Source organism: Eschrichtius robustus, chromosome 2 (genome assembly GCF_028021215.1).
Source record: "Eschrichtius robustus isolate mEscRob2 chromosome 2, mEscRob2.pri, whole genome shotgun sequence".
NCBI classification, from domain to species: domain Eukaryota; kingdom Metazoa; phylum Chordata; class Mammalia; order Artiodactyla; family Eschrichtiidae; genus Eschrichtius; species Eschrichtius robustus.
The window spans coordinates 106,559,266-106,574,004 of record NC_090825.1 but is presented as its reverse complement, the minus strand read 5'-3'; the positions used below and the strand labels follow the sequence as shown (position 1 = coordinate 106,574,004).

Below are 14,739 nucleotides of genomic sequence, written 5' to 3'. Positions count from 1 at the left end.
ACTGTATATAAAACTCTTGAAAGAGCTGACCAAGTACTGTGTAAACAAACTGAAACAACGGCAACTGTGCAGGTGTTCTATGGAAGCAACAACAACAAAAAAGCATACAAAAAACAGATAAATAATCAATCCAGAGTAGAGGAAAACTCCTCAAGGAACAAGAGCAAATTTCGCATAGGTATATTGTACCACAGATAACCTTAATAAAAACATATGATTGAACAAGTTCAAAGTGATTATAAAAACAGAAAAACAAAAAGAGATATTGCAGAGTTAAGGGAAACAAAAAATGTGGACCAATGCAGCAAAATAAGAGAACAATTAAATAGACACAGCAAAGAACAGAGGAGATGAAAATGTAATTACTACCATAGAGAATGGACGTGAGAAAATCACAGTGAAAAAAAAGGGGGGGAGGATAAATTAACACTATTAGAGAAAAGACAAAGACCATAAACTTAAGTATAATGGGTGTTTCTGAAGTGAAGAGTCCCTAAAAATTGAATGGAAAAAAAGTATTAAACAACCAAACATTTTCCTGAAATAGAAGAAGGAACTGAATATACAGGAAGAAGTAAATCATTTTTATTTAGCCTTATTGAATTTGTCAACTTAAGTAATAGAGATTCTTCAAACTGCGGATAGAAAAGGCAAGTCATGAGCAAAACAAACATTCAGTACCAACACACATTAGAATGCTGCCCTCACAGTTATAAGGACACATGTGACAAGAATGTTATACCTCAGAGTTAGTTAATTATAAAGACAATAGAAAGGGCTTCCCTGGTGGCGCAGTGGTTAAGAATCCTCCTGCCAGTGCAGGGGACACGGGTTCGAGCCCTGGTCCGGGAAGATCCCGCATGCCGAGGAGCAACTCAGCCAGTTGTGCCAGCAACTGAGCCTGTACTCTAGAGCCCACGCGCCACAACTACTGAAGCCTGCGCGCCACAACTACTGAATCCCGCGTGCCACAACTACTGAAGCCCGCGTGCCACAACTACTGAAGCCCTCGTGCCTAGAGCCCGTGCTCCGCAACAAGAGAGGCCACCGCAATGAGACCGCAACAAAGAGTAACCCCTGCTCACCGCAACTAGAGAAAGCCTGCATGCAGCAATGAAGACCCAATGCAGTCAAAGATAAATAAATAAAATAAATAAATTTATAAAAAAAAAAAAGACAATAGACATATCCTGACAAGTGAAATAATTCAGAAAGAAACTACCTGTGGGCTCTCCCTTCTTGTCTTGGGCAAAAACAAAAACAAAAACAAAAACAAAAGAAACACACAACTTATCAGCAATGAAAAACAGCCAATCAAGAAATAAATGGAGAAGTGACAATAAAAACATTATTGATTCCTTTAAAGAATTAGTACTAAATACTGTAGAGATTATGGTAAATGCCATGAACATTTAAAAAGTGAAAATAATATGAATAACAAAAATGAGTTGGAAGCATATATGGATGTTAATTGTTAATCATCATTGTATAGAATCCATTAATACTGTCTTAAAATTGTGTTTGAATTTTAACATAAAGCCAAAAGATGATACAGTTTTAGTGTTTTCATCAATTCTTAACATTAGAAAGCATTTTAGAAGATACTGAGATAATGAAAAATTGATCTGATGCATGGAAATTGTTTCAGCTTTACTCTCTGTGAATATGCATTGAGAAATATCAATATTTGGAATGGTGTTCATACAATTACAATGATAATTCTGGATAGAAGCGTTTTTGAGTGATTTTTGTTCTTGCTATCTTATTTTCTGTGTTTCTTATCTTTTCTGTTTCCTATCACCACTTTTCTGTATTGTTCAAATTTCTGAATATGCATCAATTTTATAAAAACAAGACAGTATTCTCTTAAAATACCTTGTTCCATGCAACTTTTATGTTATTTAAATGGAAGTTATTTCTAATAAAGTTCACTTAAAAGTAAAATGCATACGCAGAAGGCTGATAATACAATTCCATTTCAATTTATAGATTAACACAACTCAATTATAAACTAACTTAATGAGTCTTTACTGATTTATATAAAAAGAATAACTTTGTTTATTGCCCCAACACAAGTAAAGACAACTTTACACATCAATTGAACTTCTAGACACAATTTGAACCATACTTTAAATATAAGATAGTTGAAATGCTTTATTTTGACAATCATGAATGACCAACAGACCCGTTTATACTTAAGATATAACTGTCTCAAGACAGCATTTTAGAATGACTTGTCTAGTCTAGCCTAAAATGGCATGCCTGGTCTGCATTCTCAGAATATGAGGTAATTTGTGTACAAAAATGTCCATCCTCTTCCTATGAGTAGAAATACAGATTACTTCTACAGCTGTACAGGCACACTATGCCTTCATTTTCATATGAATGAGGGAGGAGTAATAACTTCTTGTTTATTTTGAGTTAAAGCTTCATGGAAGACTTTCATAAACTGAATTTATGATTTCAGTCCAATAGAGATATCTTAATGAGATTTGGAGGAATGTGGGGCAATGGATGATCTTATTACACACTACTGGGAAAAAACTTCTTTCCCTGTTTATAACTGATTTTATTATAACAGATCAGATTACATAATATAATAAAAAAAGAAGTTTAAAAAAATTAAACTTAAATAATTTAAAAGATATATTTAATATTTAAAATATTTATGTTGTATATTTTGTATGTTATAGATGTTTATAAAACATCTGCTGTTTTCACTTAATTATTAGAATCTTTGAATTTGTTTTTATCTTTAATTTTTTACAATCTTATTCCTTTAACACGTTCATATTTAATTTCTAAAAAGTTTTTATGCCCTAGGCCAATTTTTTTCTTAAGTATTTTACAGCCCAAGACAGTAAAATACTGTCAATAAAATAAGATAATATTCTTTCATATTTCTGCCCCATATGAACATTAGTTGCTTGCCATTTACGTGACATCCCTGGTCAAAGAAAAAGAAAATCTTTTGCTGCATAAAAACATCTGAGGAGATAGAATAATTTATTAATGTCATACAGTAAATCTAAATGTCTTTGTAATCAAGAGGTTACTATTTTTTTTTATCTCCAGATATCGATGAATGCTCCTTCCAAAATATTTGTGTCTTTGGAACATGTAATAATTTGCCTGGAATGTTTCATTGTATCTGTGATGATGGTTACGAATTGGACAGAACCGGAGGGAACTGTACAGGTATGGCCAGTTAAGGGCTTAATTGTGTTCTTATTAGTTGAAATGAACATTTTGTGCTAGATATAAAAGTTCCTCAAATTTCTGCTTAGCCTGCTATGCCTTGGGCTATGCATTTTTTTGAAAAAGAAAATTACATTCTGATACATTTACTGTTTTATTAATTTTTATTGGAGTATGGTTGCTTACAATGTTGTGTTAGCCTCCACTACACAACAAAATGAATCAGCCATATACATACAGATATCCCCTCTTTTTTGGACTTCCCTCCCGTTTAGGTTACCACAGTGCATTAGGTAGAGTTCCCTGTGCTATACAGTATGCTCCCAACAGTTGTCTATTTTATACATAGTGTCAATAATGTATATGTGTCAATCCCAGTCTCCCAATGCCTCACACCCCACCCCTTTCCCCCTTGACTGATACATTTATTTTTAACTATGGAATTGATCCACTGTAATATGAACAACTTAATATTAAATATCCAACACGAAATTAGTAAAGTATTTCTTTGTATATATTTATGATGTCCACATATATGTACAAATATATAATACATATGTTTAAGTTTAATTAAGCAAACAGTGATAAAATGTTTTTCTTCAGAATTGCAATGTTTCATTATAATTTATTTATTAAGGGTATTAAATGATATCATCATGAATACTGTGTGACTGATCTATGGAAACTGCTTTAGGTGTATACAAGTATTTCATTTTTATTTCATTGTTCTGAGTCCCTCCTAAAGATTTTTAGTCTACTGACTTGCAAAATTTCCACCAAATTCTTTGGAACAGCAGTATGCACAAGGAAAGTAAAGATGTTAATGTGGGCATTTAAATGTTTTTCCTAGATATTGATGAATGTGCAGATCCAATAAACTGTGTGAACGGCCTATGTGTCAACACTCCTGGTCGCTATGAGTGTAACTGTCCACCCGATTTCCAGCTGAACCCCACCGGTGTGGGTTGTGTTGGTAAGCAAAAGCTATATGAAACAAATGAATAGAAGTACATAGAGTTAAATACTCATACTCTCTTGTGATGACCACTTAACTACAATTAACTTGAGAACAAAATAGTAGTCCTTTACCTTAAGAAACTCTAGATTACCAAAATACATGGTCACTTTTATCCTGCTTATCTTCCAAGTCATATTTTGAAACAGGAATTTTTGAGACATCTGCTCCCACCACCTCCTCTCACAGACTTGGGAACCAGGGCCCTAGAGGTGCAGTCATTTGTTCAAGGTCTCAGAGCTTGGAAATGGCAGAGCTGAAGCAGTGTCCCGAGTGGCCTGGCTCCCTGTCCAGTACATTGGCCAGGACAGATGTGTTTGAAATGTGGAATCAGTTTTACAAAATGAATGTTTCAGGTTTATGCATGACAGCTGACAGGCAAGCAGTTAATGGCATTTATAGGACCGTTTCAGGTATATGTTTTTTCAAGACCAAGAAAATATGGAATAAAATTTGAGTTAGCTATGATTAAATTCCCATTAAAATTTCTAGTAAGGTTGTTTGTGCCTTTTTCTTCTGCAAATTATTTTCAAAATGACTTACAAATATAAAAAATTAAAAAGGTTCACTGGATGCGTATGGCAGATAACAAGGACTGTTTTTCCTGATACCAAAGGCTAAGAATATGCAAACTCTGTGAACCAGCAGTTCCTCTCTGGGCTTTATATATCAAATAAAGTAACTTACAGTCCCATACGGAAACATAAGGAAAAATATTCAGTGCCTCATTATTTTCAGTGGCAAGAATTTAGAAGCCATATTTGGAGAGTGGATAGATTGAAAAAGAATCGCGGTTGAATACTATGGAGTTGACGGATTGGATGTTATAAAGATGGAATGAGGTATACGACAAAATACCATTTATAGAAATTAAAAATGTGCACACGAAAACAAAAACACTAATTTTGCAGGAGCACAGACCAAAAAAATAATATTAAACACATTCATATGGTTGGGTAGGGGATGAGGAATGAGAATGGAGAGCAGGGATAAAAGAGAGAGAATGGGAGGGAAGGAGGAAGGAAGGATGAATGAATACAGGCCTAGTAAGAGCAGAACCATGAGTTAACACCTCTGTCTGCACCTGAGATTCAGCAACAAAAACAAAACCAAAAAAAAAAATGAGAAAAGTAAAATAATAAAAAGCTGCCCAAGTGATTATAATGTGCAGCTGGAGATGAAAACTACTTGATAGACTGAAATAAGGACTTTGGATTTTACTCTGATTGAGGTGGGACACCCCTGGGAGTGGCCCGACCTAAGTTAATGCTTCTGAAGGATGACTCCCGCTATGGTGGGAAAAAGAGACTATAGTTGGGTCCAGAGATGAGTTAGGAAACAATTGCAATAGTCCAGGTGAGGGATGATGGTGGCTTGAACTCAGGTGGTAGTGATTTGGAAGCAGTAGTAAGTCATCAGATTCCAGATATATTTTGAAAATAGTGTTGACAGACCTTATTACTGGATTGAATAAGGCATGATAGTAAGGATTCAAAGTTTGACTGCAAGGTATAGGGCCTGAGCAATTAAAAAATTGGAGTTTCTGTTTATTGAAAATGCAGAAGCCTGGGAGAGGATTGGAGCAGGTTTTGTATGTGCGGGAAAGCGTATCAAGTGTTTGATTTTAGACGTGTTAACTCTAAACTACCTTAGACATCTAAGAGGAGAAATCAAATACTAGGCACATGGCAGAAAGATCTGAGTTCAGGGGAGAGGTGAAAGGTGGAACCACAAATTTGATAGTATTTAAAGTCATGGAACTAATGAGGTGATCTAGATGGTAATTATAGATAGAGACAAGACAAAGTTTGAGATTCATTGATCTCTTAAGTAGCCTCCCTAAAGTTGTTACAGACTGGCTTTCCCAAAACCTGCAAAACTCAATGTGCAAGTTGAAACTAAACTGTGGGAGAATGGAGATTATGGGGAGGAGAGGAAGGAGATGGCGTTATCAATATTTCAGTGATAGGATACATTGCTTTAAATTAACTTATATTGGATTTCACTCCCTTTATTGATAAACTCATACTATAGATTGATTATAGGAAACATTTTTTGCAATCATATTATTAAAGGTCCAGAATGTCCCAGATGAGTAATTGCTTACTATCTTGTTTAGTCCATGATCTATAGGGATGTCTAGACGTAGAAAAGTGTGATTTATTTAATTCCTGCAACTCAGTCTTGAAAAAGTTTAAAGCAAGAGATTATTCTGTTCTGGGGATTAATGTACAGAATTTGAATTTCATCATTTGAGTGACCATTCTCCAAAAAGGCATTCTTACTCTGATAAGGACAATTTTAAGCTGTTGTGTTGCCCCGCAGACAATCGCGTGGGCAACTGTTACCTGAAGTTCGGTCCTCGGGGCGACGGGAGTCTCTCCTGCAACACTGAGATCGGGGTGGGCGTCAGCCGCTCGTCCTGCTGCTGCTCTCTGGGGAAGGCCTGGGGGAACCCCTGCGAGACCTGCCCCCCCGTCAACAGCAGTGAGTATGGGACGGAAGAAGAGGAGGGAAACGCTGGTAGCTGAGGACTAGCTGCCCTTTTCTTCTGCTGCTAGGGGGTGAGGGAGGTAGTGAGGGTCAGAACTTTGAATCTGGACTACTTTCCACGACTGTGCTGAAACCAGCCAAGAGTGTGTCATATAAAAGGAATCTGAATTCCTCTCTTCTCACTGTTTTTCTTGATAATGCTAAAAAGAAAAAACAGTTTTGAACCACAATCCAATATGAATGATGATAATATCAATTCTCCCTGGTGTCACAGATAAAGGCCATTCCTGGTTCTTTTCCACAGTTGTTTTAGTTCAGGGTCATAGATGAGTTGTATTCCTCAAGTCCAGTCATATGATGCCTTAAATTGAAATGTATGTCCTGATATGAACATAGGTGAAACTTTTGAATTGTTGAGTCTTTTAGTTTTTATTTACTAGCCAAAAAGGTTGTGATATAAATTGTCTGAAAATAATTTTTTTCTTTAATGAAAAGCAAATGGGTTTTGTTATTCTACTTTGTATATAATTTATGAAGTAATGATCTTACTTCAAGTAAAATGTAATGTACTTTTAAAGATAGTATATTTGAAAAGGCACTAAGGAGAATGTAGATACACCCCTTAGGATGTGTGCTTTGAGCCTGGCAGTTGTTAAGTGCTAATTCACTGTCAGCCTCTTGCACACAGGTATCAAATTTCTTTTTTTCCATTGTTTTGCAGCTGAATATTACACTTTGTGTCCTGGAGGTGAAGGCTTCAGACCTAACCCCATCACAATCATCTTAGAAGGTGAGCATACCTCTAATTGTCAACCAGATTTAAACAAGGTAAAGAACTTACTTTAGAGGAAATCTGGTAGAAAAGTTGGTGTGGAACAGTCCCAACAAGATTATTTTGCAAAATTACAGATGGACAATTACCAGTCTGCTGAATAACCATTTGTAAATCAGAAAGATTTGACCCATTGCAGTGACCTGATGGGTGATTGTTCTGCAGAGAAACTCTTCTTATAATTATCCCCAACTTGAATCATCCTCAGCTTGCTGTAATTACTCTTCTCAGATTATAGCAAAGTTCCATGACAAAGCCAAGAAAATTCATGGTCAGAATAAACCTCCCATCTAAGCGTGCATTCACTTGGATGTGTGGAAGTCTGCAGGTCTTACAGTATCACATGTTTGAAAGCTTTCATGGTAACTCTTGTCTTTCATGATGGTATCTGAGCTGTCTCCCCTTTTGCAGATATTGATGAATGCCAGGAGTTACCAGGTCTCTGCCAGGGTGGAAACTGTATCAACACTTTCGGGAGCTTCCAGTGTGAGTGCCCTCAAGGCTACTACCTCAGTGAGGAAACCCGCATCTGTGAAGGTGAGATAAATTTATACCTAAGAATTATTAGTGCTATTTAAAACAAAATTACTGGTCAGGCCTGGAGAAAAGGGTCCATCTTTGAATTTTATCAAAGGATATGTTGAGACTGGTTCATAGCTTTTTTCTTTTCCTATCAATGCTGCTAAGTTGTATGATGATAGATAAATTAATTTACATATTATTTGCCACAATTTACCATCATTTTTCTCTGAGTAAATGGGCTGGTAATAAGTGGGGGAAGCTGGAATAGTATGAAAACATTCAGTATCAAAATAAGTTATTAGTTCAAATACCAATAAATTATACTTTATATAGCAAAATAGGTAAGTTTGAAATGCAACCATCAGGCTAATATTTTCAGTAACTTAAATGTTGGACAACATAGTATGAAGCAGTTCAAAGGTTATGCAGATGCCTTTCTTGGTTCCATCCCCAACTTCTCACATGGCGGTGTAATCATCCTTTTAGAGGCCTGTCTCCCCACTAGACTGGGAGCTTCTTGAAGCAAGGTCCACATCTATTTCATCTTTATAGCTACAAGTTCTAGCTTACAGTAGAATCTCAGTATTTATTTATGGAATGAATGAATGCATGCTTCTAAAAAATGAACATTAAACATGTAATGTAATTGTTTCCATTATAACCTTTCTTTTGGAACATGTTAGATAAATGCATCTGGAAGAAATATGATTTAATAAGGAGAATACCCAGCAGCTGTGCTACTTCTAGAATCTCTGAATGGGTGCTAATTTGAAAGGAGCTATAAAGAAAAAGGCTTTTCTAACTGCATTCAGTTTAAACTTGACACTAAAATTTGGTTTTCAATGACATAAGAGTAAAGTAGCTTTAAAGCAATTCCATTTGAAGAATATTAAATTTCAATTAAAAAATATAGGTGCCATTTAAGTTATTTTTTGCCACTTTGGAATACTTTATTTTGATCATCTTTATTTTTTAATGTTAGGTTTTTATTCTTCAGAAGAACGACATATTTTATATCATGTAAATGCATATTTGGGGGCATTTCCTATGTAACTGCTTTAAATTTTAATTTTTATAAAAATAAGATAAATTCTATAAAAATATGAAATTGGGGAATCAGCCATATGCTTTGTTCAGTAGTTTAAGTGATATAAATTCATGGGGAAAATATTTACTAATTAATGGATATTCTTGCATCCTCTAGATATTGATGAGTGTTTTGCACATCCTGGTGTGTGTGGACCTGGGACTTGCTACAACACCCTGGGAAATTACACCTGCATTTGCCCACCTGAATACATGCAGGTCAATGGAGGCCACAACTGTATGGGTAGGTAAAGGTCTCTGAGATTGATTAGGTCACAGTTGCTGGCTTCCTGGCCAACAGTTATCTCTCAGATACTTACATCTCAGAATTATTATTCAGAAAGTTTGGAAGTTAAATCTTTATGAATAGTGAAGTATTTCAAAGTCTTATAAACTTCTGGGTCTGTATCATATTTTTGAACTTTGGCTATGTAGTTGCATGTTACAAAGCATGAGTCAGGTAGAAAATTTCATCAAATATTGTAAATATATATTCTTAAATAATTTTTATTTTCCATTCATGTAAAGTGAACATTATTTTATGAATAAGAGAACATTTAAAATTTAACATGTAATGCTTTTTAAATTAAATAAATGCATTTGAATAGAGAAGTATCTATTAACTTTGTCCCCCCAAGAAAATTGTAAATGAAACCCCTTATTTAAAAACAGGAAAGATGCTTATCTAAAAATGATTTGTGTTCAGCTTAAGGAATTATTTTAAGACACTTCCAAACGACCGTGAATATTTTCAGAGTTAATCGAGGAAGTTTGGTGTGTCCAGGTGTCTGGGGTTTGCTATTAGCTGCTTGCTGATAGGATCGGTTGGCTTACTTGTTTTTCTCTATGTAGACATGAGAAAAAGCTTCTGCTACCGAAGCTATAATGGAACCACTTGTGAGAATGAGTTGCCTTTTAATGTGACAAAGAGGATGTGCTGCTGCACATACAATGTGGGCAAAGCCTGGAACAAACCTTGTGAACCATGCCCAACGCCAGGAACGGGTAAGCACACAGCTCCTGCTTCTGCTGCAGGCCGAGTCAGTGACACAGGTATACATGTAACAGTAGAGGAAAAGCAAAAAGTACTAAAAGTACGGAAAGCAGACACACTCCGTTCTGAAAATACCCAAGAGGTCATATGGCTCGGTTTCTCAAGCAGCCCTCTTTGGGATTCAAACACTAATTCCTGAGATGTCTGTTGAGTAGGAGTCTGGATCCTGAAAATAAGCCCCATTGCTGAAATTAAAATTTATAACGCTAGTCCATTTAAACTCATTATCTTAAACCATGCTGCTTAATTATTCTTTTATTCATAAAACAAGTATTTATTGAGAAACTATTGTGTGTCATCATGCTATATTTAGAAGGTGTCATTTTGATTTAAAAATTTGTGGTCATTTAAAGTCCAGCAAGCTCAGTAAGTATCTTTTTAGTTCAACCTTGGAAAATATGCAAAAAATGGATTTGATGAGCAAACTTAACATAAAAGCAATGTAGTGTCAAAGTTTTCCTTTGCATCATTTCCCTCAAACTTACCTGAAATTTTTAGGCAGAAAAGAGAGCTGGTCTTTACACAGTAAAATTTTTCTCCAAGCACAGATTCTTTTGAAAGAAAAACTGAACGGTAATACAGACAAGAGCAAAAAAATCGTCTTAAAATTGTTGCCCACTCAGGTTCTTTTATGACCTGAGAAGGGATCACTCTTAATAGTTGTAGATACTAAGAGTTGAACCAATAGGACAAATAAGAAACAATGGTTATGCATTTGTTACCAAATATAGTATTACTTAGGCTATATTTATTAAAATGTTTCATTTAACATGATGAAATTAAGGAGAGACATGGTGAAAAGTGACATATGGGGCCTTTCTCAGTGGCTCAAATTCAGTGGGCAAATGGATTTTCTCTTTTTTTTTTAATTGAAGTATAATTAATATACAATATTATTTTCAGGATTACAACATAGTGATTTGACATTTATATACATTATGGATTGATCTCCACAATAAGTCTAGTAACCATATGTCCCCATGCAAAGTTATTGCAATTTTATTGACCATTCCTTATGGATACATTACTTTCCTGTGACTTATTTATTTTATAGCTGGAAATCTGTACCTCTTAATCCCTCACGTCTATTTTGCCCAACCCCCAACTCCCTTCCCCTCTGGTGACCACCAGTTTTTCTTTATAACTACGATTCTGTTTCTGTTTTGTTTTGTTCATTTGTTTTGTTTTTTAGATTCCACATATAAGTGAAGTCATACATTGCTTGTCTTTCTTGGTCTCACTTATTTCACGTAGCAAAATGCCCTCTAGACTCATCTATGTTGTTGAAAGTGGCAAGATTTCATTCATTATTATGGCTGAGTAATATTCCATTGTGTATATATATGTGTGTGTGTATATATACATACAGTATATCACATCTTGTTTATCACTTCATCCATCAGTGGACACTTAGGTTGCTTCCATATCTTGGCTATTGTAAATAATACTGCAGAGAACATAAAAATGTATATATCTTTTTGAGTTACTGTTTTGTTTTCTTCACGTAAATACTCAGAGGTGGAATTGCTGAATTGTATGGCAGTTTTATTTTTAATTTTTTAAGAAACCTCCGTACTGTTTTCCATAGTGGCTGCACCAATTTACATTCCCACCAACAGTACACAAGGATTCCCTTTTCTCCTCATCCTCACCAGCACTTGTTATGTGTGGTCTTTTTGATAATAGCCATTCTGACAGGTGTGAGGTGATATCTCACTGTGGTTTTGACTTGCCTTCCCCTGATGATCACTGACATAGAGCATCTTTTCTTGTGTCTGTTGGCCATCTGTATGTCTTCCTTGGAAAAATGTCTATTCAAGTCCTCTGCCCATTTTTAACTAGATTGTTTGTATTTTTTATATTGAGTTGTGACCACTCTTTGTATATTTCAATATTAACCCCTTATTGGATATATCATTTGCAAATATCTTCTCCCATTCAGTAGATTGCCTTTTCATTTTGTAGATGATTTCCTTCACTGTGCAAAAGGTTTTTCGTTTGATGTAGTCCCATTTGTTTATTTTTGCTTTTCTTTCCCTTGCCTGAGGAGACAGATTCAAAAAAAATATTGCTAAAACCAGTGTCAAAGAGCATACTGCTTATGTTTTCTACTAGGAGTTTATGGTTTCCAGTCTTACATTTAAGTCTCTAATGTATTCTGAGTTTATTTTTTTATATGGTGTAAGAAAGTGGCCAGTTTCAATCTTTTGCAAGTGTCTGTATAGTTTTCCCAGCACCATTTATTGAAGAGACTGTGTTTTCCGCACTGTATAATCTGGGCTCCTGTGTCATAAATTAAGTGATCACATAAGTGTGGGTTTACTTCTGGACTCTCTATTCTGTTCCATTGATTTATGTGTTTGTTTTTGTACCAGCACCATACTGTTTTGATGACTGTAGCTTTGTAGTATAGTTTGAAGTCAGGGATCTTGATACTTCCAGCTTTGTCCTTCTTTCTTAATACATTATTGACTGGGGGATTTTTGCAGAAACTAATGCCTGTGGCCGTAATACATCTCCAGTCAAAAATGTGTTAAGATTGCTTTGGCACAAGTGGATTTTCTTAGCTCTATCTTGCCCTAGTTTTGTTCCAAAAAAACAAATAGGAACATTTTTATAATTCTGTAATTTGAAAACTTCACCAGTTAGAAATTGAAAATCATTGGTTTGGGGAATTAAATATTACTTTTTTAGGTGAGAGGAAGTAAAGGGCTTAGGTTTGATAGACTGGTCTGTATTTAAATCACAGCTCTGCCATGATTATTTATCCTTTCTGAAACTGATTCCTCATATGCTAAATAAGGATAATAAATCAGTGATGACAGTGACTAATTGATATGGTTATAAGGACGATCATTTATTTATTTATTTTTGGTTGCGCTGGTTCTTAGTTGCAGCAGGCAGGCTCCTTAGTTGTGGCATGCCAACTGTTAGTTGCCGCATGCATGTGGGATCCAGCTCCCTGACCAGGGATCGAACCCGGGCCCCCCACACTGGGAGCATGGAGTCTTAACCACTGCACCACCAGGGAAGTCCCTTTAGTGATGATTAAATGAGATGATGTATACAAATTACAATTCGCATATTGCCACGCAGTTAGAAGCCATTAAATTGAGCACCTGTGATGTGCCTCTCTATGTGTTCTGGATGCTTGGTGAATATTGGTGGATGAAGTAGACAAAGTCCCTCCCCAGATAGCACTTGGAGTATAGTCTGCAGTATGTGTTTACTTGATACTGTTTTCAAGAGTTTTATTCATGTGTGTAGCAGTGGGCATTAGAAGAAATATGCTTCTTAAAAATTAGACTATTAGTTTGGTGAATTATGTGGAGTGACTCTCATAGTCTCTATTTTATTCCACGATGCATTGTTTTCGATGCCTCAAATTTCACATTCCAACAAATAGACATTTATGTTAAAAAAAGACAAAATTCATGTCTCATTCATTACTCACTGTTAACATGTTTCACCACTACAAAATTATTTTTGCATGCCTATGCCTTTGTGCAATTCTAATCCCTTTTTAAATTTGTACACTAACCTGGTTTTTCAATCTACCTAAATCGGATCATTTTTAAAGCCCTCCATATCCAAATAAAAAGAATTTAAATGCCTAAAGTAGATATTTTGAATCTTATAATGATTTACTTCTAATATCAGAGCAGTAAAAAGTTAATGATGATAATAATAAGAATAGCAATAATAATAATGATAAAGTATGCCTAGATTCACTCCTTGCAGAAGCTGGCATTGTTATCAAATAAATATAATTGAAATTAAAATGTCTCATTGTGAATAATATAAAATATATCTGTCAGTAAAAGTAATACTATGTAAAATGTTATTTTGAAGGAGTTTGAGAATTTTAAGAGCGCATTTGCTTTGTTTATATTTTAAAGCTGACTTTAAAACCATATGTGGAAATATTCCTGGATTCACCTTTGACATTCACACTGGAAAAGCTGTTGGTGAGTTTTTTCTAAATTATGTTTATTTTAATACATACACGTAGCATTTTGTAAAAATTTGTTCAGTGTTTTTAAAGTCTAAAGTACCATAAAAGATAATAATCTGTATTTGGATCTAATATAGTTAGACAAGAAAGAAATAACATGTTTACAGCCTCTAACCAAGTGTTAACAGTGGGATTAGTCCATCAACATAGTCTGGTGATTGAGTTATGATAGTTATGTGACTATCTCAAGATTTTGTACATATCAAGCTGAAACTTTAGTTTTCCTCTTCATGAATATTGTATTACATGACTCTAAATAATCCACTTTATTTTAACCTTTACCATCTGTTTTCATAAGTATACGTTTAAGTTTTGGGTGTATTTTTACAGTATTCCTTTCTCCCAACCTACTTATGAATTTGCAGAATTATTAATTATATAAATCACTTCCTCCTGAATGTACTTCCTGTTGCACAATCTACTTTTCTTCCGCAAAGATTAAATAAACAATATAGTTTTAAGTGTCCATTATCAGTGCATGTATAACAAAGGACATAAAATTAAAAAAACATAGCTGGCTTTAT

At 34.9% G+C, this 14,739-nt stretch overlaps 1 protein-coding gene across 1 annotated transcript in view; it reads left to right on the top strand.

Annotated features, from left to right (window-relative positions):
- The window catches only part of FBN2 (fibrillin 2), a 222,488-nt gene that overhangs the window by 170,486 nt on the left and 37,263 nt on the right, over positions 1-14,739 (top strand). Inside the window, exons 35-42 of the mRNA XM_068535802.1 lie at positions 3,076-3,198; positions 4,049-4,171; positions 6,539-6,700; positions 7,428-7,496; positions 7,950-8,075; positions 9,265-9,390; positions 9,999-10,151; positions 14,100-14,168. Coding sequence (XP_068391903.1) covers positions 3,076-3,198; positions 4,049-4,171; positions 6,539-6,700; positions 7,428-7,496; positions 7,950-8,075; positions 9,265-9,390; positions 9,999-10,151; positions 14,100-14,168 — 951 coding nt within the window. The remainder of the gene's footprint in view (positions 1-3,075; positions 3,199-4,048; positions 4,172-6,538; positions 6,701-7,427; positions 7,497-7,949; positions 8,076-9,264; positions 9,391-9,998; positions 10,152-14,099; positions 14,169-14,739) is intronic.